The 26,402-nt window shown below is 41.0% G+C and overlaps 1 protein-coding gene across 4 annotated transcripts in view; it reads left to right on the top strand.

Annotated features, from left to right (window-relative positions):
• The first annotated feature begins 7,858 nt into the window (after positions 1-7,858).
• The window catches only part of esyt2a (extended synaptotagmin-like protein 2a), a 74,565-nt gene continuing 56,021 nt past the window's right edge, over positions 7,859-26,402 (top strand). For 2 of the 4 annotated variants that reach the window (XM_075482760.1, XM_075482758.1), the window contains exons 1-2: positions 7,859-8,074; positions 10,566-10,932. In XM_075482760.1, coding sequence (XP_075338875.1) covers positions 10,585-10,932 — 348 coding nt within the window. In that variant the 5' untranslated portion in view covers positions 7,859-8,074; positions 10,566-10,584. The remainder of the gene's footprint in view (positions 8,075-10,565; positions 10,933-26,402) is intronic. The other 2 variants (XM_075482762.1, XM_075482761.1) reach the window with 1 other exon arrangement.

The following is a 26,402-nucleotide window of genomic DNA, read 5'->3' as shown; positions in this document are numbered from 1 at the left end:
AGTGCCATGTGACCCCACTGAATGGCTACAAGGTGCCCAGGTCCTGTGGCTGCAGAACCAGCCCAGATCATCAGCCCTCCACCACCGTGCTTGACAGCTGGTGTGAGGTGTTTGTGCTGACATGCTGTGTTTGGTTTCCTCCAAACGTGCTGCTGTGCATTATGAGCAAACATCTCCACTTTGGTCTGCTCTGTCCAAAGGACATTGTTCCTGAAGTCTTGTGGTTTGTTCAGATGCAGCTTTGCTAACCTAAGCTGTGCTGCCATGTTCTTTTTAGAGAGAAGAGGCTTTCTGCTGCAGCCCTTCCACACAAGCCACACCTGCTCAGTCTGTTTCTAACTGTGCCGTCATGACCTTTAACCTTTAACATTTAAACTGAGGCCTGCAGAGTCTGAGATGTAGCTCTTGGGTTTCTGACCTTGGGGTGACCTTTAACCTTTAACATGCTAACTGAGGCCCGCATAGTCTGAGATGTAGCTCTTGGGTTTTTGACCTTGGGGTGACCTTGCTGGGACGTCCACTCCTGGGAAGATTGACAGCTGTCCTGAATGTTTTCCACTTGTGAATAATCTTTCTCTCTGTAGAACGATGGACTCCACATAGTTTGGAAATGGCCTTACAACCCTTCCCAGATCGATGGGCAGCAACAGTTGCTTCTCTAAGATAATTGCTGATGTCTTTCCTCCTTGGCATCGTGTTAACACACACCTGAATGCTGCAGAGCGGCAAACTGAGCAGCAAAACTTCTGCTTTTGTAGAGATTTCTGCTAATTAGTTAATCAAATACACCTGATTAGCAGTGAATAACTGCTACTTAGCCTCTTAATTCCTGTGATAATGATACTTTATTGTCAGATGAATCTGAAATTATTTTGGCATCCCAACAGCTCATTTTTTTAACAATGCAACAAAACAACACATTGACAAAAAGAAGAAAACATTAAACAAACTAAATTGCATAAACAACATTAAACTCTTCTCTACGTGTTGATCTGAATTCTGGAAAAGGATCATTTCACACTAATCTTACTGAAAAGTGGGAACACTAATGGTAAAAAAGTACAATATTTAGAACATAATTGGGATCAGAGTCGATGTTTCAAGCCAGTTTTCATTACACGTGAGTATCAGATGAAAGCACCCGCCTGTTTTCTAATCATGAATAACAGCAGGGACTATGCCAGTCCTGTGGTGATACTATTGAAGGATTAGGGACATGCTTAGTTTTTCAGCACAATGCTTCTGCTTTTCAGCAAAGTTTTTGCAGAATAAACAATGAAATTCTGTTTTTGTTGTGTTCATCTGAGGTTATATTAATCTAATTTTAGGACCTGGAAAGGACCAGAGACTGTTCTGACAACGACTCAGACATCACCAGCCTACTACTTTCCTACTGTACTTTTTCTTCTCTTTTTTTGTTTATAGTTGCCATTGCGATTTAGTCTTTTGATTTATTTTAATTTATTTCTTGATTATTGATTTTTGTGATGTTGTTTTTATTCTATATTGGGTTTTTTTTCTCTCTCATTAATCCATTTGTTGTTTTATCCTGATAAGATACATTTAATTTTGTTTATTTATCTTAATTGTGAGGTTCTCGATAAGCCCTTAAAGGATAAGACCGTTTTTTTTCCATTGGGCCCTTGATTTCACATTATAACATGATGTTCTACTCACCCCTGGTTGTTGTTGAACATTTGGAGCTGTTCCGAAGATATTCGCGAGGCGTCTGGCTGCTCTCTTGAGATATTCGGCCATGAAACGGTTTCCTATGGGCAAGCTTATACAGGCACAAACTATGCTGTTTATAATTTATTAATTACTCTACACTAGCACTGATAACGTGGAGGTGCTTCGCTTACTTAAAAAAATCCGGGTTACTAATTTTGAATTTTAGCCGAATGAATAAACAGGCAGCAGGTCTGTGGGCTGTCTGTGGCAGTAGCACGACGAGGACGTCAGTAACACCCACTTTACGACAAAAATTCAAAATTACAATAACCCGGATTTTTTTTAGTAAGCGACGCACCTCCACGTTATCAGTGCTAGTGTAGAGTAATTAATAAATTATAAACAGCATAGTTTGTGCCTGTATAAGCTTGCCCATAGGAAACCGTTTCATGGCCGAATATCTCAAGAGAGCAGCCAGACGCCTCGCGAATATCTTCGGAACAGCTCCAAATGTTCAACAACAAGCAGGGGTGAGTAGAACATCATGTTATAATGTGAAATCAAGGGCCCAATGTCAAAAAAACGGTCTTATCCTTTAACCTCTCCAGCACTGGTTCATTGCAGCTTATCATTTATTATCTATTATATATATATATATTTATTTATTTTATGCTATTTCTTTCTTTTATGTGATATACTCTTGTTTGTAATGTTCAATAAAACAATAAACTATAGAAGGACCATTACAAACTGAGGTGTAGAGAAAATTATGTCCAGCTTCACACCTTTAAAACAATGGAACGGTTGTAGATTTCACTTTGGACAACGTATCATCCCTGTAATACCGGTAAGGCTGGGGAGAAAATGGAGTTCAATTGATATCTCAGCACCATTACAAGCTCAAACTTGAAGCCTAACAATCAGTCACTGAGCCTTTTAAAGGGCCTTCCTTTTATCCATCATCACTTATAACAGCTTGGTGTAGTGTTCTGAGTATTTCACAGCTTATCTTTTTGGAAAATTGACTTCAAAATGAGCCCAAAACTCCTTGATTCTGGAACAAGAATCATTCAACAGTATTTATAGCAAAGGAAAAAGAGAGGACAATCAATACGCTCAGCTGTGACACACATTGCACAATCAATATAATCTGAATGTACAGTCCACCTGGACTGGAGGCCATCTTTGTGCCTGTAGTCCATTTATCAGATCAAGTTATGCTTGAGTTTGTCTGGGCCTGATTTTATTCACTTCCCGATATTTAGGATATCTCTAAACAAGACGTTTTAAAGCTCATTTTAAGCATTATTTACTCGTATCAGTCCTCCTTTTGTAGTTTGTTCAGTCATGATTTTTATAGGGACTGAATTACTCTTATAAATATTACATTCCTGCATCAGTTGTGTATATATATATAGTCTAAATAATTGCCATATACTTATATTTGCTTAATGTGTATATTTACTGGCTACTTAAATTTGTAATCTGATTTTAAGAGGCATAGCAGTCTTCATATGACATAATATAACAAGGTGGCTGTTCTTAAATGCAGTAACTTATACTGTAGGTGTGAATTTAACAGTTTAAATGCTTCCCGTGCCGTCTGCAGACTTCTGTGAAACTCTCTCTGCTGCAGTCAGGTGGACAAATAACATATTTTTTACACTCTGAACAGGACAAAACACTCAAACCAAACTGAGGCAGACCTCTTGAATGAGGACACACCAACTGGGAAATTCTGTGCCGAAAACCAATGTTAAAAACAATGATTAGCCGATTCTTTATTGATCTTTTCTTGTTTTAATGTGAGTGAAGTCATGAAATATGCAGTCTGATAGCAAAGTTCTTATTTCAGCCCAATTCTTCACATTGTCTTTGTGAAAGATAAATTGCTCGAAAGGCTGAATTATGCTAAATCAATGCAACATCAGATCAGATTAGATCAGATTTCCCTTTATTGTCCCACAAGGGGGGAAATTCCCTTTATTACAGCATCAAGAAAGATCCTTAGCCCAGGAGAGAGACAAAAATAAAGAAACACGCAAAGCCTCTAAATGCATTGAGTTGCGGCCATGCGATCAGCTGTTTGTGTTAACGAGCAACTGAACAGGTGTACCTGATAAGGTGGCCGGTGAGTGTATAATGAATATATGGGATGAATGGCAGTGGTCCCAGCATTGAGCCCTGAGACAGTCCTACACTAATAGGTCTAAATAACCTTTAACATTGTAGGATTCACTGTGTCACAAGCTTCATGTAAACCTAGAAAAAGGGCTGCAAAGTGCTGCTTGTTGTCCAAGGATTCTATTCATTCATTCTTAGGCCAGAAATATACTTGCTTTTTGATTATAGATACATGTGTTTATCCCGGCTGCCTCTTTGTTTGGAGCATCCCTTGTGCACATCCTCAACAATTAGCGCTACGCGCTTGCAATTTTCTGTGCTTGCAAAGCTCATTTTGCGTAAAAAGGGTAAATTTGAGGGTATTTTTGAGGGTATTATTTTGTTTCATTTAGAGCCCCCACACTGCCTCTGTTAATGATCATTTTATTTAAACATACACAAAAAGCTGTTAAATAAAGACAATGCCTTCTCGAAATTATTTTCCCCCCATCGCTGTAGCGCCCCTTGGCAAGGCAAGGCAAGGCAATTTTATTTGTAGAGCACAATTCGTACACAAGGTAATTCAAAGTGCTTTACAGCTACATAAAATCACAAGAAGGCAAATAAAATCATTAAAAAATTAAAAAATAAAATAAAATAAAATAAAATAAAATAAAATAAAATAAAAAATAAAAATAATCATTAATTCATTCATTTAAAAGTGAAGAGTGCAGATGGAATATATGCGCCGCATATAGTGCATACCCACTTTTTGCGCCACTGGCTACTATCATTGGTTTGTATTATCCTTTGTGTGAATAGGTTGATTGTTGTTAATTAGCTGAATACCATCTGAAACCGAAGTTAGGCCGATACATTTTTGCATCATGTTCAAATGAAAAGTGATTTTACATTTTCACATCTTAGAAGACAAATTTGAACCAATTATTGAACTAATTATTGAGTCTGTGTTAATTTAGCTATTTTTTAAAAGAAGATTTTAGTGTTAAGTAAAGAAAAAAGCCTAAACTCGACTGGGTGGTCCTCTTCTTCATACCTCAGTTGTTTCCTCATAAGATTCATATTTCTGTGCTGATTTGAGGAATTATAATTGCAGATTTTAAACCAAAAGTAAGAACACTAGATTCTCCTCCATCGATATTATTTTAGTCAAACTGCACAAGAACATTGCAGTTTTATTTCAAGTGTTTTCACTTGTTTTCATCTGAGAGCATGCTGGATGTTGTGTTGTCTGAAGACCTCTAGTGTGTTGATAGACTACAGTGGTTGCATCATTCAAAGTGAGAAAAGGCTTTTTAGGAAGTTTTTGAGTGGGTTGCCCATCTCTCAGCTGTAACTCCACTTTTTTTCATCATGTAACTCGAGCAAATTGAACAGACATTAGGCCAGAACTGCTCCTCGTTGCCTTTGCCTCAGAATACAAACACTTTCATGACATCTAGTGGGCAAATGATTTCTGTGCAGCCACTTAAATGAACCCCTGCATTGAAATGATAATCAACTGAACTGGTTTGGATTCACCACTTTGAAAGCAATACAGTTTTTTATTAAAGACTTTGTTGGTATGTCGCCTTTTTACTAAAGATCTTCAGTTTTAAACACACGCAGTTGCTACTCAACAAAGAGAAACCGAACAGCTGATTCAGCAAAATGCTGAAAAATGGACTCAACCTGCAGCCGACATGGATCCAGGGCAGCGTTCCTTTGCTGTGTGAGAGTTCACTCACTCATCGGATCCTCCACGGTGACGAACTGTGAAGGATCCATGCTGGATTCTGACATGCTTTGAAGTAGTCGGACTTTTGTTGAGTCTGAAACTGCCCTGAAGTGGCCGGAGCCTGAGCGACTTTATGCTTGCTTGACACTTTTTGTGGGCTTTTGATGGGGCCTTTGTGGTGTCCTCAACTTGACAACATGCTCTACATTCTCAGGAATCGCATGAAGATTAGTTTTTTATCAGTGTTGTTCCATTCAGCATCTGTAGGGGGAGTCAATAAATCAGTCAAATCAGTCAAATAATGAGTAAATTGGAGTCATTTTAAGCTGGTTTATGTGTCTTTACCTTGGTCACTGATAATCAGAATCAAGTTTATTGCCAAGTAGGTTTTCACTTACAAGGAATTTGACTTGGTGTAGTTGGTGCAAACGATCTATATCTATATATATATATATATATAGATATATATATATATCTATATATATATAGATATATATATATACAATATAGACTATATAAACAGCTGGAAACTGACATTTACCCAAAAAGCATGAGGCTTTAGGCCACCTTTTTAATACCACATAGACAGCAGAAAAGACACAGATTTTTTTTAAATGGAAACATTGTGGTACACAGACCCCATTGAAACAGTATTAGATTAAAATAAATAAATGAACGCATAATATTTAAACTATTCAATCTGAATTAAAGTCATGTGGAAATATGTGCCGCTCTTTTGAGGTCCGACTAATGTTGAGTCCTTTAGGCCTGACACTTCTTCTTCTTTTGTCCTCCACTTGTCCAGTTTCCTCAAATGTTTTAAGGACACACTGCACCCCATGCTGAGATATGCCACGTTTTCAGCTAACAGCTCTTTGGGAATCACCTTGTTGCTGCAGAAATCCTGTTTTCTGTCTGTCAGACTGTGTTATCTTTGCTGTTTTTCACAGATGCAGCTAAAGAAATGGGAACAAATGATGCGTCTCTGTGACAGGCTGCTGGGAACAAAGTGCCCAAAGATCCAATTTAAAATAGCTTCTTTGCTGAGTTGCCTGTTCTGTGTGGACACAACACTGGTTCATCCCTTGTGTTAGGAGCCTTTTTCCTGCTTTTTTTCTGAAGACAGCCTTCCAAAACAAAGCAGAAACCTCTTTTATTTACATATTTAATTTTTTTCTTCTCGTTTGTTTGAAAGTTTGGGCCTACAGTTCAATCTTGGTCAGCAAACACGAACCTGATGTGACCTTTTGTTCAAGTCAACAAGTCTTGCAGACTCATTTCTATATTTCAATGCTTCCTGACAGCCACCCTTTCATGGAGCCCATTTCTGATGAGGCTTGGGCCAACAGCAGATGGATCAGCTGAAGGTCCAGATGCATCTCTCAGCTCCTGTGTCAGGTCTTTGCTGGATTTTTTCCTCTTTCTTAAGGACATCACTTTCAGATCCTGTTCATCTGCTGTAGATAGTTGTTTTTCTTTTAGGCCTGTGACTTCTTTTGACCTCCACTTGTCCAGTTTCCTCAGTTTTCTTCAGAACACTCTGCACACTATCCTGAGATATGACAAGTTTTCAGCTAACAGCTCTCTGGGAATGCCAATCATATATAGCCTATATGTGCACTGAAAAAAACAACTCATAAGATTTGCTTAAAAAACCCTTTATAAGTATTTGCACTCAAATGATTTAAGTAATATTTAATATTATATTTAATATTATAATATTTAATGCTGCAATATCAAGTAACACTCACTTGCTAGCATCAAGTAAATTTTACTTACCATAAAACAGGGGTCTTCAACGTTTTTCAGGCCAGGGACCCCCAAACTGATGGAGAGTTGGAGCAGGGACCCCCCTACTATTAATATGGCATACAATTGGGTTTTATATTTAACGGGGCCTAGTGCCGTGCATAAATATAGCTACTCTGTTATTGTACATTCAATACTAAGCTATTCAAATAATACACAGGTTAATATGTTCATGTTTTTATTTTAAACATCTATGCATGAAATCTGCACGATATCTTTGAACTTATCTAGACTGTTGCTTGTTTTTAAATTCATTTAAATGATTTTATTTGTTTATCTTTATATTCTTTTATGTATTTGTGTAAATGTGCTATATAAATAAATTTCAATTGATTTGATTTGATATCCGTCTCATTCAGATTAAAACCGAGAGGCTCGAGTTGTTTTTTCCTTTTATTGTAACTATATGAAGAAAAAAAACGGTTCCTTGTGGCCGCTTTTCCAAACCACGAGATGGCGCGCAGACCTGCTGCTGTGCTCGTGGTTTTGAAGCTCCCTCCCTCGCCGTCGGAGACTGACCTCTTTCCCGCGATGACAGTTTCCTGCAAAATTTGCTGAGACGAACGGGTCTCCTTCACAGACCGGAGGATGAGCCGCAGAGGAAGGAGGGCAGCGAGAGTTTAACCGGTCGGCATGCTGTGGAACCGGCTGCTTGAGTGAATTTTCCTTTATTTTGCAGGGAAGAAGAAGAAGGTCTCAGGGAGGACACTGGCGGAGAGTATCGTTTGCTCGGCCACAAACGGCGAGGAAGAAGTAGGTTTTCTGGTCTGTGCGTTCTGTAGTGCTGCCTTCATACGTGTCACTCTGTGGCGTCACGACGTACTCCGTTTAAAAAACAGGCAGTTAAAGAGCGTTCTGCTTAATGGTAAACGCACGTATAGCCAAACTGATTTTTTTTAGAACATTTTGAATAAAACATATATGGTTCTTGTATTCGGCATACATATATCTAAAAGACACGCACCATGTCTCGGTAAATGCTCTACTTTCAAAACTGCTTCACACTTGTCGTCGCCGTCCGCCTCAGTGCCGTACGGTAGCAGAAGAATGGGGTGAGGCACTTTTCAAAGTTGAATTACTAAACAAAACGCACCTTTAGGAATATTTAATCCATGCCGAATTAAAGAGTATTGGTAACAGTTTTCTTACAGATCCTGATGTCGTTCTTTTTAGCATGTACAGCTGCCATCCGACTAGGGAAAATAGGTGATTTAAAAAGTCGACCCCTTTACAAGAGGGCTCTGGTATAACGACTCAGCCAGCTGGCAGTATGGATGCAGGAAAAACATTTTCACTGCCTATATTAGTCAAATAAATATTGATTTTAACATTCTTAAGTTCTCCGGAAGATAGCTGCTACCACATGATTAGATCTGTGTGTCCCAACACTGTATTTTTTTCAAGCTTTACAGTGATGCATACTGTATTCCAGGCCTTCCAGCCTTCTGTGACAGTGCACTAAAGTTTTACACCTGAAACACAGGTCTTTGTTATTCTGCTCTTTGTTGTTCTACTCTTTGTTGGACAGGATGCACATTTCTCACCCATTGTGGTGACATAACATTGCCTTTCAAGTCGACCTCCTAATAATGGAAATAATTTGTGTTCAGAGGACACTTGTGGTGCGGATCACGGGTTAAGTAGTTGGTTTGTTGTGACACTGTCAAGGTTACTGTTACTTTATTATCGAGCATAGTTGTCCCTTTCTCCGCTGTTCATCTGCTTAACTCCAGTAAGAAATGCAGATAGCCATATGTCAGGTTGTGTATTTATTTATTTTCTAGGTAGGTCTAGTTTTTTATATTGTGTATCTCACTTCTCCATAGCATTTTTATCTTTAAATCTTACACTGTGCAACCCCCCCTAACCCAAAAAATGTATTTATTAAATATTATTATTATTCTTTTTATTCTTTTTATCTTTTACAAGTTTTATAATGTCATGTGGAAGTATGTGAGCGTATCCGTGTGTACTACTGCTGCAAAACAATTGCCCAAGTTGGGACAACTAAAGTTACTTACTTACTTACTTTCTCTTTAATGTAAATATGGGTCCCATTACCTTTTAAACTTGTTAAAGAATATTTAGAAAAATAGCTTGTACCAAGAAGTGTTAATAAACAAATGAAAATAGGTTGAGATGGCTGTTTTAGCACTCTTTGAAAAAGTCAAATGCAGCATTAATGCAGATTAAACAAATGCATATTGTCCCATGGAGCTTATTCTTTTGGATTGTATTTAAGGCAGTGGTATTAGACATTGTTTAATAATGTTGTTTAACATTTTTCCAATAGATTATGCGTGTAGCTGCCCCTAACGCTTTTCTTCTGTTCAGAATTAAGACACGCATCGACTGATGCTTGATGAGAGTGATGGTTTATTGTCTCCAAGGATATGTTATGTCTTCAGACACCAAGTACACCAAACACCAAACAACGTGGAAAACTGAAATGAAACAAATATTACAGTCTTAGCATCAAAACAACAAATGAATATCTTAGGCCGACATATTTTACCGTCCGTGAATGTCCATGTGGCCTTCATGAAACTTAAATATAAATCTTACAGAGTATATAAACATAAAATGTACAGCAAATACAGTTTGTCATACTGTGTGCGCCTTCTGACCGGAAAATCAGGAGCTGCTAAGGCTTTACGGACAAACTGTTGCACAGATCTTGCTCCCTGAGCAGCGCAGGTCCAAAAGACTGAACACACGTCTTCACAACTACTTATTAGGTTAACGTCATGACGTCATTATTAATTCACATTTTACCCAATTATATAAGAAATATAGAAGGAATAATGATCTACAAATATCTTAAACCAAAAATATTGCAAGAAAATAATATACAAAAATATTAATGCAGCAAATAAATTGGCACACTTTTCCAGCGACAGCTACAATGCGCTTTGTGTGGTTGCTTTTGTGTTGCAGGTGTAGCCCTTTTATCGGATTCTCTGATCTCTTATTATTTGCTCGGTACATTCTAAAGTTGAGTATAAGCCCGTATGTCCTAAGACTTTCACCCTTGTTCCCTTGAGTATAACTACAGCAAGACTAACTGTTCTATGTTTGCCTTGGGGCTGTCGAAATCTTTCAGCCTGTCAAAGCGTTTCACTCGCTGTAAATCACCGTCAGATGATGGCTCTCCATTGTTGTAGGTGCAGGTTTGTCGGCTCGTTTGCTCTTCCAACTCGCTCACATTTATTGGAACTGACTGTAAAACGAATATCTTTTTCAGAGAGGATATAAGTAACAGGATGGAGGGATCGGCGGGAGCAGGTATGAAGACGAACGGACCGATAGCGGCGCCCGTCAGCCCACCTCTGTCCCCGCAGGAGCTGCAGGAGGAGCAGCAGTCGTCGCTGACAGATGTCACGCAAATGTGGATTAAATTTGCCAAAACCTTTGCCATCATCTTCCCTATCTATGTGCTGGGATACTTTGAGTTCAGCTTTAGCTGGGTTCTGATTGGGCTCGCCATGCTTTTCTATTGGAGGAAGAACCACGGCACTAAGGACTACAGGATAAACCGGGCCTTAGCCTTCCTGGAGCACGATGAGAAAGCAGCCAAGCAAACCTTGCCAACAACGGAGCTGCCCCCATGGGTAAGTCACTCTTTCGTTATCCTTACATTGCACTTTAAGTTGAAGTTCCCCGTTATCTTGGGCTGTCAGCGCTGACTGCTTGGCTTCTAAGCGGGCTGGTAGAGGATGTCCCTCAGAGTTTCCTCTGTTTTTCAACTCAATTCAATTAATTTTTATTTATATAGCGTCAAATACAACAAATATCATCTCAAGGCACTTAAATAATAAAGTCAAATTCAAGCCAATTGGATATAAATTCATTGTAATCATAATTATTTATAAAATAATCCAATTCATTCATATAGAGCCAATTCAAAAACACTTTCCCAGCTAAGGAAACCAACAGATTGCACTGAAACTTGTCTTCGGTCCAATCTCCCGTCCTGAGCGTGCCTGAGGCGACTGTGGAGAGGAACGACTCCCTTTGAACAGGCAGAAACCTCTGGCAGAACCAGAACCAGGAAGGGTGGCCATCTGCCTCCACCAGCTGGGGTTTGAGAAGACAGAAAAGAGGGAAAAAAAACCCACTGTAACACCATTCAAAGGATACCTGTTGGAACAGGGAAACACAAGTTAATGACCACAATAATGTCACATGTACATAATTTCATTTGAGAAATTAAACGGGGGAAAAAGAGAGTAAAGTGAAGAAAGGTGTGACAGGTGAGGCCCCCCAGCAGGCTGGGCCTATAGCAGCTTAACTATGGGATGTTTCAGGATCACCTGAGCCATCCCTAACTATAAGCTTTATCAGAAAGGAAAGTTTTAAGCCTGGTCTTAAAAGTGGAAAGGGTGTCTGCTTCCTGGATTTTTACTGGCAGCTTATTCCACAAGAGAGGGGCCTGATAACTGAAGGCTCTGCCTCCTAAACTGGCAGCTGGTTCCACAGAGAGGGGCCTGATAACTGAAGGCTCTGCCTCCCAAACTGGCAGCTGGTTCCACAGAGAGGGGCCTGATAACTGAAGGCTCTGCCTCCCAAACTGGCAGCTGGTTCCACAGAGAGGGGCCTGATAACTGAAGGCTCTGCCTCCCAAACTGGCAGCTGGTTCCACAGAGAGGGGCCTGATAACTGAAGGCTCTGCCTCCCAAACTGGCAGCTGGTTCCACAGAGGGGGGCCTGATAACTGAAGGCTCTGCCTCCCAAACTGGCAGCTGGTTCCCCAGAGAGGGGCCTGATAACTGAAGGCTCTGCCTCCCAAACTGGCAGCTGGTTCCACAGAGAGGGGCCTGATAACTGAAGGCTCTGCCTCCCATTCTACTTTCAGAGACTCTGGGAACCTCAAGTAAACCTGCAGTTTTGGAGCAAAGTGCTCTGTTAGGAAAATATCTTACAATGAGATCTTTTTCAACTCAAAGATGCGACGAGCACTGACCTAAAATTGTAAAAGAGAAGCCGCTACAGGCAGAACACTCCCGCCCACAGTCAAACTGACTGAGCAGATCAGCACCCTGTAATTTCCATGTCGGGGTCAGAGGTCATAAAAGCAGACTTAGAGGGGGGATTAATCGCATGGATCACTGCGGTCTAACCTGCAGCAAATGGGGAAAAGGACAGTTCATGTATTGTTTATTGTTTGTGAGCCTTCATGTTGCCCCAGAAGCTTACTGGGGAATCGCTGCTTTTCTTAATAAAAATGCATTAAGGGAAAAAAACACCATTTTATTGTTTTAAGTTGATGCTTGGCGCTGCGGGGGGGGGGGGGGGGGGGGGGTCATAAATAGCCATCGGAAAGGTCATTTGATGCTTTTGCTGTGAGCTCACCATCGGTTTCAGAATTTAATCAACACCACACTCTTTTCCGCCCAAAGGAATTCTCCATGAATCACCGAGAAGGAATTTCCTCTGAGCCGACGGGGGCTCCTGAAACGGGAGAGCCGTCGAGCGTGCTCTAATCTTTACTTTCTCCGTTTATTCTCGTGGCGTTTGGCGTGCAGTCGGGCGGCCTTTCAGCCAGAACAGGCCCGTCCCCACACCTGCCACATAGCTGCCGTTCTCTCGCCCTCTCTTCTTATTCTGTGGCACCAGCCAGCGTTTCCTGTTCCTCTACTACACTGTCTGAGGAATCGGAGCAAACTCTGACAATGAGTTCTGTCAAATTAACAATTTAATTCTTCCCTGAAAGCGATAATTATCCCACATTTCTGTTATGTTCCTCATCGTCGGCATGGTTACGTGTAAAGTTGAGTGACAGTTGCAGCTTGAATCAGAGCGCCGGCCTTGTAACTGTATATATTTGTGCGGGGAGCACAGTTATTAGCCAAAGTGTAACCTTGCTGTGACGCTGTGGACTCAGTAAATAATCGTTGGAAACATTCTGCTGCCGACAGACGTCACTTAAATGTGGTTTGATGTACATTACATCATGCACAGCGAAATAAAACGCCATCACTCGGTGAGTATCAGAAGAAAAAGAGTCTCTTAAGAAACGAGTGGCTGCTGAGTTTCTGTGCATGTGAAGTAAAAACGGGGTTATTTCTAACCAAATATTGGCAAAGTTGATGCAAAGCTTTGTTGTTTCAGGGTGGTTCTTTATTTCAGAATAGGTTCACAGTAACAAAACGTACAAATGACACTTTCACGGGATTATTAAGCGTTTTACGTCGGAATTCATCATATTTTCTGAGAGATCAGCACAGGATTGTGATGACTGTGTCATAAATGAGGCATCTGTGCTGCCATCACGTTTTATATTATCGTCCCACACGACAAAGCTCCTGCACGGAGCAGCACATCAACTCATCCATTATCACGCAGACCTTGGCAGAAATGAGGCCGTTTCAAAATGATAAAACACTTCTTGTTGATAGATCTTTGACTTTTTTCACCGACTTTTTTTATCCCAACTGTTTTTTTTTGCCTTTAATGGATAGACACTTGGAGAGAGACAGGAAGCAGGGGGCAGAGAGATGGGGAAGACACGCAGCAAAGGGCCGCTCGGTGCGGGAGTCGAACCGGGGCCAGCTGCATCGAGGACTAAGCCTCTGTACATGGGGCGGCTGCTTAACCCACTACGCCACCGACCGCCCCTAGCCTGACTGTTTTAACCTGACTGTTTTATCCCGACTGCTTTAACCCGACGCGTGTTGTTCTCAGATGTGCTAGCAGGCTTCAGGCCCAACGACATGTGGATATGCAAAGCAAACAGTGCAGACTGACAGCTCATTGTTTGCATGATTAAAGGGGAAAAACGGAAACCAGCGGAAGGACGTGAAACGTGTCCCTCTGATGCTGTGCGTCGGTGAACTTTAGCCCTGAGAGCCGCTCAGACGCTGCCCGGCGGCCCCTGTTGTCACACGGGATGCTTTATCTGCTTCACCTCGGTCACACTGAGCTCAGAGATTTGGACAGAAGTATTATCAGAGGCACTGATGTGTGATATCTGGTCCAAAGGTAAATGATCCACCTCGGCCTCTAAGAATCTTCCATCTGTCGTCTCATCAGCAAACTAAAACTCAGTTATTGTGGGAGGAAGCAGTCCCAGTTAAACTGGTAATGAGGTTGGTTTCTGTTTCTCTTCATTGATTAATTGATTTATTTTCCAGTTATTTATGCCCTGTTTGAAAAGGATAAAAGACACAGAAAAAAAGAAGCCGTTTCCTGAACCACTTCTTTAATAATATGTGAATAATGATTGAATATTGAAGTGAATTAAAATCAGCAGATTGTGATCTGGAGGCTTGATATTTACCACATAATCAGCTCAGGGACATCAAGAACGTTAGGAAAATAAAAGGGAAACATCAAGTGATAATACCACCTGATTTAGATTTTCCATTCAGTGATTTGCCTTAAAAAAACCAAAGTATTCATCACAATTATTCATAAAAAAACTATACATGATGAAAGTTGATTTAAGGGGCGGGTTGATGCTCAAATTCACCACATTTTAAGAAAATAGTAGGTTTTCTTTCTTGAATTTTAGAATCAATCTGAGTACAAATCAGACTCCTGATGATTGAAGTGGGACAGGTGTAGATGAGGGGCTTTCAAAGTCTTTAGGGTCACGACTGTGTTGTTTTTGTCCCATAAACATCGAGCCTAAATATTGCTCTACTATATATCAAGACTCCCTTAATGAAATAAGTAGTATTTAGTAGTTTCAGCCCTGAGGAAAGGAGTCAGAATCCACAACAACTAGAGAGTATGAGCTCCTGAACCTAACATTGAGGAAACATTTATGTTCTATTTTCGTCTTATTTTCTCAGTTCTGTTCACGAAGCTTCTTCTAAAGCATTATCTGCGTTATGAACCCACTTTTCTCCCCCCTGAACAGTAGATTTTGGTGGAGAGCTTGTAGCGTCCTCTCGGCTCGCCCTGCCAGCAAATATGTCTGGAATGAGGCTTGATTGGCGTTGTGGGCAGCAGCTCATCGGAGGCCAAGAATGGCTGAGCTGACGTTCTGCCTCCATCTTTCCGAAGCTCGAGGAAAGAGATGCTTTTTTTTTTTATTCATCTGGGATGCTGCTCCTGTCGTCATCTTTGTGTTTGGGAGCTCAGATGGTGGATAACCACGGCGAGCTTCTACTTAAAGTAGCTTCTGATTTAGCCATTTGTTCCACCGGGCAGCTCAGCTCTTTAGTCTTAAGCAGCATCGTTGTCATCTCTCATCTGATTCCTCTGCAATCCTCTCATCAGCACAGGCCGGGAAATGAGAAGGTTCATCGTGAAAAGAGTGAACATGAGCAGAGCTTAACGGGGTCATTGAGATGTAATGAAATTAGGGCTGGGCGAGTTAACTCGTTTATTTTACGCCGATAGATATTTTATCGCGCATTAAAGCTTTATTTTTTTTTGGGGGGGGGGGGGGGGGCTTTTGTGCCTTTAGTGGATAGGAAAGTTCAGAGAGACAGGAAGCAGGGGGCAGAGAGAGGGGGAATGACACGCAGAAAAAGGCTGTCCGATGTGGGACTCAAACCGGGGCCAGCTGCAGCGAGGACTATAGCCTCTGTACATGGGGCGCCTTCTCAACCCACTACGCCACGGACCACCCCTGTTTTATTATTTATTTTATTATTGTAAAAGTCTGTTGCTCACAGGCTTTTATTTTGTAAAAGTCTGTTGCTGTCTGCTGCAGAACCGGAAAAGAAAGTAATCGGCGGATCCACCAAACATGGAGAAGGGTACGGAACTTTTACTCGGCCATTTTTCATTTTAAAGTTCTTCCAGACGGCGGAGTCGACAGAACCAAAGTCATCTGTAAACACTGCCAAGTTGAATTGTCTTCTCAGCGTAGTAGTTCCAGTCCAAAATATCACTTAAAGGCAAAACACACAACTGATAGCAGCAAGTCATTCAAGGAAACAGACAGTGGAGCGAGGCTTCTACATAAAAACTACAGAAAGATGCTGATGTTAAAAGTGTGTTTGCACAACAAATGTTATGTTGCATTTGATGTTATGAATCAAATGCGATTAATCGTTATTTAAATCAGGGAAATCATGTGATTAATTAGATTAAAAATTGTAATCGTTGCCCACTCCTGGAATAAATACTTCCAACAACTTGCACCGGAGCTCAGATATGATTAAACTTTAGTTTAGTTGAGTTTGATGCTAAGCTGAGCTCAAACCGCTCCAACAAGCGTCATTCCATGTAAATTGTTCGAGGCAATCTCCAAACTAAATGTCTGATGTTATCTGGGGTGAGTGGGTCAGAGGTGTGAAATGTGTCTGACTGCTGTGAAGGAATGAGGTCAGACGGGTGAGCCAGCTGTACAAGCCCCTCACTTAAATCAAAGCCAGGGAAACACAACTGCAATTTCAGGGGTTAGTTGAGAAATAATGAAGTGCAACACAAGGCTCCAGAGTCCAGGATGATTTTATTCAGGACTGGTGAAGCTGTTGGGCACGCTGCTGAGCGTCGGTGGGATGCTTTCCCAGAGCATAACCCACACGCTCCGTCAAAGTCGCCTTTAAATCGTGTCGCAGCGTGTTGGATCCGCCATAAAAAAGCATCCAGGCTCAACCTTTATGCTGCTGAGTCTGGGTTTAGGTTGTGCTCCAGCTTCAGATGGGCGTGTTTGGGTATCATTTTGTCATCTTAGTTTTCTGAGAAACATCCTGAAGAAGCTTGTTTATCTTCCCAATTACAGTGTTGACTTTAACTTACTGTGGCCTTTCCCGTTGTTAGAAAGGTCCAACTCTGTGTCTGAGTGCAGATAAATGTGTCTCTGTGTGTCTCTGTGGGTCTGTCAGTGAGTCTACATCAGTGATACTCACTATTTTTTTCACAAGAGCCACATTGGCAGAGCAAAATCAAGGGAAGAGCCACTTTTACGACAACATACTAAGTTTGCAAATATGCATTTCTACATATAAAACATCCCACAAAAAAAGAAACAACACAGCCAATACATTTTCAGTTAAGAACACATTTACCTTAATACTGGGATGAGCAGAAGCTGGTATGCATGTCCTTGACTTTCTTCATGTTGTATTTGTAGTTTGTTGTTGTAATCATAGTGAGACATTCAGGATGAGCATGGGTTTTGTGCTGGTTTTTGCCCTTTTTTAATTAAAAACCGATCCATTGTGCCTGCATCTCGCGCTGGCTAAAGGAGCTAGCGTGCTCTGCGGTCAAGTGTGACGGTGGTTTAAGTGGGCTGCGTTGCCAGGTTTAACAGAGCCCCCTTTAGGAAACACCATTAAGCCTTAATTAATACTTAATAAAGATACTTAATACTGTGCAGTATTCGCTGTATGTTATTTGAAAAAATGTATTGTTATTGTTACCATATTGTTATAAGCTACTCCATGCAAGTGCGAGCCGCCAATTAAAGCCGTATGTGGCTCGCGAGCCACGCAATGAGTATCTCTGGTCTACATGGTGAGATTCATTCGATTATAGCTATAGTTGGGTTTTGCTCCTTATTTGAGCAAAGGTAATTCTCCTTGGATATATGGCGGTGAATGAATCAGATCAGAGGCACAAAGCGTGTCATACCCCGGTATGATAGGTGGCGCTGTACCCATTCCAGCTGTTGCTAATAGAGCCACTTCCTGTTGACCTCTTCACCACCAACAACAACAACAAACTCAGGCATTGGAGAAAGATGGAGAACGCAGAGCAAGATGAAGCTACGTCCCTCTACATTTGGTCTGTGATGAGCTGCTTGTTGCACAAACTCGATGCCCAACGGAGCATTCTCCATCGCGTTGTTTGTTTCTTTACGACGGCGACAACAACAGGAATATCGTCTCCTTCGACTTCCGGTCCCCGACCCCCGGAAAAAATGTGGAGCCTGTGCAGAACGCAAAGTCTGATTCACCACGAGCTTCAGCGTCTACAAGCAGGTTTAATTTGACTTTCAACCGAGTTATCTCGGGGTCTTAATCCGATCCAATCCAATTTCTTGTCAGACTAAGGTGTCTACATGCACTTAATAACTCAATCTTATTGTAATTTAGCCAATAATCCTTTCAGTGCCATGTAACCCCACTCAGTGAGTCATGCATCTGGATTGGATTTGGTTGTTTTCCATGCACCCTGAGCAGTTGGAGGACTCCTGGGGGGGGCATGAGTAAGAGACCGGGTTGTGTTTGTGGAGCAGATCTGTGAGTCTCTGTTAAACAACTCCCTCCTCCTCCTCCACAGTTGCATGTTGACGGGAGCCGTTTGGGTTTTGTTCATCCCCACTTAACGACAAACATGGCTGCAGTCTAAACGTTTCTCCCCCCCGTCCTCCCACCCTTCATGCTCTCGTATGACTCGGCATTGGGTGGGGATTTCGTGTTCTTTTGAAGTGCCAAAGGGTGGGGCTCTGCTCCGTCGCAGGGAATGGAAACAATGTGGAGGAACTGAAAGGCTCTACTTTGACCCGTGAGCGTTCAGACTATTTTCATTCGGCTCCTCTCGCTCGCGCCGCGGTTTATCTCATCATCTTTTCCACCGTTTTACACACAGCTGATGTATTTTTGAGGTAATTCCAGCCCTGTTAACAGCCTGTTCACTGTTTTATTTAACACCTCTGAGGCTGGAGCGGATCCGCATCAGTGTGGAGTGAGTTGCAGCCCGTGTTGCTAATCTACAGTCGCCGGCCTGAAACAGATGGCCTTTTGTGTTTGGGATGTGGTGACATAGCTCTTTATCCCTGCAGCCTAATAAGCTTAATAGGCCTGACTGAGAGATAACCAGGATGGTTTCCATTTGAATTCATTCAAACTGCTCAGAGGGTTTCCAGAGAAAACAAACCAACACAAGCTTCCATGGAAAGAACAGCGGAGCACGGCTGTGCAGGTGTACGATCTGTTTGATTGTTCATCACCACCATAAGCTGCTTATTAATATGCCGTGTTTGGCTGACATTGTTGTTTTTCACTCACCTGATGGGCATTTTGTGCACATGTTCACAAAATGAACACAGTTCTTTAGTTTCACTCACTCTGAAAGTCTTATGAAGAACTTTGCCATGACCCCCTTTAACGTGTGTTGTCTGCAGCCTCATGCAGCCAAACACGAAATCACCAACAATGATAAAAAAAACGGATGCCAGATTTCCACATTTCAGAATTAGGGCTCGGCGATTTGGCCTAAAAATAAAATCTCGATTTTCTTTTTTTCTCTTTTTCTTTTTTCTTCTAACTAATTGCACGATTTGGCTTAAAAATAAAATCTCGATTTATTTATTTTTTATTTTTTTTCTAACTAATGGGCGATTTAAACCTCTTTTTTTTTTTTTTTTTTTTTTTTTTTTTTCCTCTCTGTTTTTTCTAAACAACCCAGACCAAGGCAAAATTTAAATATATATTTTCTTTATTGACACAATTGAGAATTACCAAATGACAATGCCTCGCAGGGCCCATTCTCCGTCAATAAAATGCACGGTCAGACTCAAATATGGGTGTGTGGTTCGGCTGGACCATAGGTCGGTAGTGGTGGAATAATAAACTTCGTTTTGCAGCTGCTCTGCGACTGTAGCTGTTGTTTTGTTATATAAATTGGGAAACTGTGGCGAAATGCTTGCGGCTGGGCAGTTGACACTTCGGGTCTATCGTTTTCAGCATCTTAATGAACCCGTTTTTTCTACGGTGTAGATGGGGACCACATCTTTTGCTATGTAATATGTCACCGCATCTGTGATCGCCTGCCACCGGGGCCCTTCCTTGTCATAAGGAATGCCTGCTGAAAATGCTGCTGCCATGGTTACCTGCTTTTTTGCAGGCACTTTGTGGCTTGAGCTAGCATCTGCATCTCTCAGTGCTGCACACTCCTGCCATTCCACCGCATGTCTCTGTCGGTGCTGGAATAAGTTTGTTGTGCTCCCATGTTTTGCAGCGATCGACTTTCTACAAACTTTCCACAGAACAGTTGTTTGTTCCGCTTGTACCCGAACAACTTCCATACAACTGAAGTAGAACCATTTTTAGGAAGGAGTTCTTCTTCATCTCTGTTTGTTGACCTTTTTATTGCATGCTACGTCTGTCGGTGCCGCGGGGAATGTGATCGTATTTTAGGCAAAGTGGCGTGGAGTTGTGCGCGTGTTCTGGAAAGGGAGAGAGGAGGCTACTACAGAGTCCCTTTAAAGCAAAACAAATCTGCGGAGTCTAGAAATGTTTTTAAATCGCGATTTTTCGGTTCAGCCATTTCAAAAACCGTAGGAAAATAAAATTGCGGTTTAATATTTAAACCAAATGAATTGCCCAGCCCTAATCAGAATCCCATCATACTCCAAAAATAAGTAAAAAAACAACAAATACAAGACGTTTTTGCTTGAAATAAGCAAAAAAATCTGCCAATGGAACTAGTGAAAATCGGCTTGTCAAGATTTCTTGAAATAAAATGTGATATTTAGGACTTTCGAGTTAAAAGTGATCTTGAAATTAGCTTAAAAACCTCTTCAAATGAAAAAAAAAGCTTGTTTCATGTGAAATATGACTCAAAACAAGATGTTTTCAAGACTTTTTCACTTAACAAGATATTCCAGATGTATTGTATTAAAACAAGTCCCTACATCTGGCTGAAATGGTACTTGTTAGGCAGTTGTGTCTTATATTAAGTGTAATGAGATACTCAATGAGACAAATATACTTGGTAAGATTTAGATGTTTTCCAGTGCAGAACCAAAAGGAAAGTCCATAGATGCATTTCTTATTCATCTCGAGCCACATTCGAACCATACACCTGAAATCTGAAGTATATTAAGAGACTTTTCTGTTTGATTCCTGTGCTTTTTGTGTCCCCGAATCATTCTGCGTGTTAAGTTTCTTTGCTTTTTCCTGGACTTCCTGGTCCAGCTCAGCTTCTAACGTTGTGGCTTCACAGGAGCCGCTGCGGGCTGTGCTATTAAAATCCATCCAGCGTTGAGGTGTGATCGGGGTTCTCCTTAAGGAAGCCTATCTTTGACACGCCGTCTCGCTCTCAGGCTAAATATAAACGTCAGCGTGGAGCAGCCGTGTCGTCACATAGGTTTCTGTTTCTCCATCTTTCAACGCCCTTGGTTTCCTTGGTTTCCTTGTTTTTGTCATCACCTTTGCAGATGAGCCGCTGCTGTCCCTCATGACCTGGAGCTGAATTTTAGTCCACGCTTTCTGACAGACCGATATTAGAGAGGTTTCTTTCTTTCTCTGCCTTCCCTTTCTGTCTGTCGCACATGTTTGGGTGAGGGGTGTGGCTGGAGAAGAGGGTGAGGAACTCCAAACAGCTGTTGCACACTCAGAGTGTGGAAATCTCAGAGATGGAAAACAGAGCATGTGCACAAGTCTGTGCTGGTGCTTGTGTGGGTGTGTTGCTGCAGGCAACTGAAACACTATCCAAGAAGGCTTGTTTGTGCAAAAGTGTGCAGGGATATTGTTCACCGTGCAGACACTGTAGTTTAGAACACCACCAGATGGGATTTCACAAGCTTTGAAAGGTTAGAAATACACGAATCTCTGCAACTGTGGGATTCAATGCAGGCAACATACCGAGAATACACCCTCTCTCATCTCTAAGGTTACACGGTGTGTCAGGGCACAATGGGAAAGGAAAACATCTGGTCTTGCCAGGTCTTGAAATGAGGTAAATGATCCGTGAAATGAACCACACCCGACACTTTACACTGTGTCATTATTCGTGGAAGTGTTAGAATAAGCCCACCTCATGATCCAGCAGCTGGTCGGGCCGCTGCGCTGCCATGTTGTTTTTAGAGAGAAGAGGCTTTCTCCTGCAGCCCTTCTTGTTCAGTCTTTTTCTAATTGTGCTGTCATGAACTTTAACCTTTAAGGCCATACACTACAGGTGAATAGGGTAATATTTTAAAATAATAGATATCACCATGAAACTTCCTCAGTTGATTACTTATACAAGTATGAAAAATTTTTTAAATTTGTATGTTTAATTATGAAAATGAGGTATTATGCAAATTTGCATATATTTCCAGAAGATAGATCTGAACATATAATAAAGCCAGGTGCAAAATTCTTTTTTTTATTTTTATTTTTTTAGAGAAAATTACAGAGGGATTTTAGGCTATCTGCTTTCAATTCCTAGGAAATCCAAATATATTGCCCATAGCTTACAAAACATCGATTTTCACCATATTTTTGGATTATAATGTCACATAAATCAGGCCAGGAATGATTTATCAACAAATCCTTCTGTAAATATCTTCAGAATGCTGCTAAGTGTATAACTGGAGAGTTTGGTGTTAGTAGGTGCTCCATTGTCTGAGATATTGATACTGAAAAAATATTTAAAAAATGATTTTGAGAAAACTGCATTTATTTTATTCTATTCTATTTGCTTGTTTTCACTTTAATTGTTTACATAAATTTTACTGTATGCTGCTGCAACACAACAATTTCCCAAATTGGGATGAATAAAGTACTTATCAACTTATCTATCTATCTAAAGATTTTAATAGGGGTATTCAATATATTTGTATTAAAAACAATTGCTGAAAAACAGAATAAATGCTCAGGCCCATAGTAATACTAATATTGAATAAAATCATCTTATCAATAAAGAATACAAGCTCAATACAATACAATAAAAGATGGCAATTCATTGAGACGTGCGACATGTATGACCAGCCTCTGCTGTGTCGCACAGTCATTGAAGAATGCTAATGGTCTTGAATTGTTTGGATATCCTTCAGATATTCTCCTCCAGTTCCTACTTACTGACAGACAGACGGTGTCATAATGCACAACGCTCTGCGTTTCATTTGCTTGCTCGGCTACATTCCGCATCTTGTTGGACTTCCCAATCCTCTAACCGGCAGTAATAATTAGTAAGAGCTGTTCATGTTCCACTTCCCTTTCCTTCATTGTTGATGAGAGATTCTTCATTTGTAAAAGGGAGATAAACTCCAAAGATAAATCATCTTTGAGCTGCTAAGTCATCCCCCCCCCAGTTTTTCAGCCATAAAACAATGAGTAAAAACATCAGTTTCAACCTCTCAATGAGCATTTTTGGCTTTTAAAGACGTCAACACGGGCTGCAGGAAACGGTGCTTCATGGTTTTCTTCACTTTTATCACGTTGATTAGATAAAAATGACGAGTTAGTTGAATTAAAATAATGGTGGAGCCCATGTTCAGGTGTTAAGAAAGAAGTGGCCAGAAAACAAAGTGAATTGAATCACTTTGGAGAAGTTCGGTTAAGGTTAAACAGCTGTGTGATGAGGGCGTGTTCTTCAGCGTTGGGCTGTTTATGCACGTGGACAGGACAGTGCGTGTTGGTTAAAATTGTCTCAGCTGTGACGATTCTCCTTCTGTTCTGTGTTGAATGTCATTCTGACAGATTAGTTAATATTTTAATCTAATTAATCACATGATTTCCCTGATTAATCACGATTAATCGCATTTATATGCAAAATCCAAAAATGAATTCAAAAGTAGTGTATAGCTTTTAGCATTTAGCTTTATTTTAAATGTGCTGCCATATGAATGAAAGTGCCATAACATTTGTTGTGCAAACACACTTTTAACATCAGCATCTTTCTGTAGTTTTTATGTAGAAGCCTCGCTCCACTGTCTGTTTCCTTGAATGACTTGCTGCTATCAGTTGTGTGTTTTGCCTTTAAGTGATATTTTAGACTGGAACTACTACGCTGAGAAGACAATTCAACTTGGCAGTGTTTACAGATGACTTTGGTTCTGTCGACTCCGCCGTCTGGAAGAACTTTAAAATTAAAATGGCCGAGTAAAAGTTCCGTACCCTTCTCCATGTTTGGTGGATCCGCCGATTACTTTCTTTTCCGGTTCCGCAGCAGACAGCAACAGACTTTTACAAAATAAAAGCCTGTGAGCAACAGACTTTTACAATAATAAGATAAATAATAAAACGGAGGTGGTTTGTGGTGTAGTGGGTTGAGCAGGCGCCCCATGTACAGAAGCTACAGTCCTCGCTGCAGCTGCCCCCGGACGGCCCTCTGCTGCATGTCGTTCCCCCTCTCTCTGCCCCCTGATTCCTGTCTCTGAATTTTCCTTTCCATTAAAGGTACAAAAGCCCCAACAAATAATAAAAAATAAAAAAATAAGTAAAAACCTGCATATTTTATCGCGATAAAATATTTATCGGCGTTGAATAATTAACGAGTTAACGCGATAATAACGACTTAACTCTCCCAGCCCGAGTTAATAATAAAACTTGTTAGATGAGATGAGAAGATCTGGAGGTTTTACGTTTGCCTCATGAATCAATGAAAGAATGCTGAAGAATTATGAAATGGTGAATGCATTCTTCACATTTTCCAGTTTGTTATAAAAGTTTAGAATTTGACTTTACTTGCTCTAGTGTCAGAACAACTAAAGTTTGTATGTTTGTGTATTATCTTTAGTCCTTGGGTTCTGCAGTGACGGATAATCAGTTATTTGACTCTGATCTTTATGCAGTTGAATATACAGACATGCAAAACACTGAAATGAGGAAGTGTGCACGGAGATGAAGGAGAAAAGTCAAAGCTTTTCCCGATCCTCCCGGCCTCGGCTTGTATGTAAAAGCATCATGTTTAGGACCCACTCCACCAGTTCTGGCTGCTGTACACCAGCTCCTTACGCAACAGGTCGGTCTCAGTCGACTCTTGGCCCTCAGCTCCAGCTTTAATGCTGCCAGACTCTGTGTCGACATGCTGAGCTGATCTCTGTCCTCACAGGTAGTCGGCGTGCCCCAACACTGAGCTCCGGGTTCCTCCTTCATATTTGCAATAGCTGTAGTGCAAAATGCACACGTGGACTCTTTAAATCCTGTGGCAAAAAGGATTGCTTCAGACATGGATTTTAAGGTAGAAGTAGATGGTATCTTAAAACACATTCTGTCAAGAACTGACTGCCATGGCAAAGGCAAGGCCAGGCATCTTTATTTATACAGTGCATTTCATACCACAGGCAACTCAGTGTGCTTTACATAAAGACAAGGCATTTAAAAGAACAGCATGAAGCGGCATAAAAACAAGCAATTTAAAGAGAAAAAAAATGGAAAAACACAGTTAAAAGCAATCAAAGAAGCAAAGCAAAATGTGTGTGTGTGTTTGTGTGTGTGGGGAGAAGAAAGCTAAGGAGTAACGGGAACGACCGTGACTAGCTGAAGCCAAACTGTCGGCCCAAACAGTGATTTGTTGTCTGACATGATGCTGGACAAGGAAATGACAGCGATCTCATGGATTACCACTTGTCTCATGTTTCCCCTCTGGATGAAATCCACTCACTGATGTGTGTCCTTTACTTTTCTTCTTTGGAAAACGAAATCACCAACAATGATAACAAAACGGATGCCAGATTTCCACATTTAAGTATCAGAATCCCATCGGAACCCAAAGAAAAGTCTGTAGATGCTTTTCTTATTCATCTCGGGCCACATTCAAACAATACTCCTGAAATCTGAAGTATATTAAAGGGATAGTTCGCCTCTTTTGTGATGCGAATGTATTACTCTTTTGAACGCACATTGTTTTGAGAAGCAAAACGCTTTATTTTTTAAGCCCCAGCCAACTAGCCGGACTACTTTCGTCAACGCCAAAACGAGGCTGGAACTCACAGGACGCAGCAGGGGGTAAGAAGATGTTCATAAATGATATTGCTAATATGGGATGTCATACAGCTTCATGTCAAAAGAGGCAAACTATCCCTTTAAGAGACTTTTCTGTTAGATTCTTGTGGTTTTTGTGTCCCCGAATCATTCTGCGTGTTGAGTTTCTTTGCTTTTTCCTGGACTTCCTGGTCCAGCTCAGCTTCTAACGTTGTGGCTTCACAGGAGCCGCTGCAGGCTGTGCTATTAAAATCCATCCAGCGTTGACGTGTGATCGGGGTTCTCCTTAAGGAAGCCTATCTTTGACACGCCGTCTCGCTCTCAGGCTAAATATAAACGTCAGCGTGGAGCAGCCGTGTCGTCACATAGGTTTCTGTTTCTCCATCTTTCAACACCCTTGGTTTCCTTGTTTTCGTCATCACATTTGCAGATGACCTGCTGCTGTCCCTCATGACCTGGAGCTGAATTTTCAATTTTGGCTTTCTGACAGACCGATATTAGTGGATGAACTTATTTTCCTGTTTGTTTTTCACATTTTTTTTTAT

The sequence above is a fragment of the Odontesthes bonariensis genome, chromosome 14, assembly GCF_027942865.1.
Source record: "Odontesthes bonariensis isolate fOdoBon6 chromosome 14, fOdoBon6.hap1, whole genome shotgun sequence".
Taxonomy (NCBI): Eukaryota; Metazoa; Chordata; class Actinopteri; order Atheriniformes; family Atherinopsidae; genus Odontesthes; species Odontesthes bonariensis.
The sequence above is the reverse complement of the archived record's forward strand: the minus strand, read 5'-3'. Positions and strand labels throughout refer to the sequence as shown.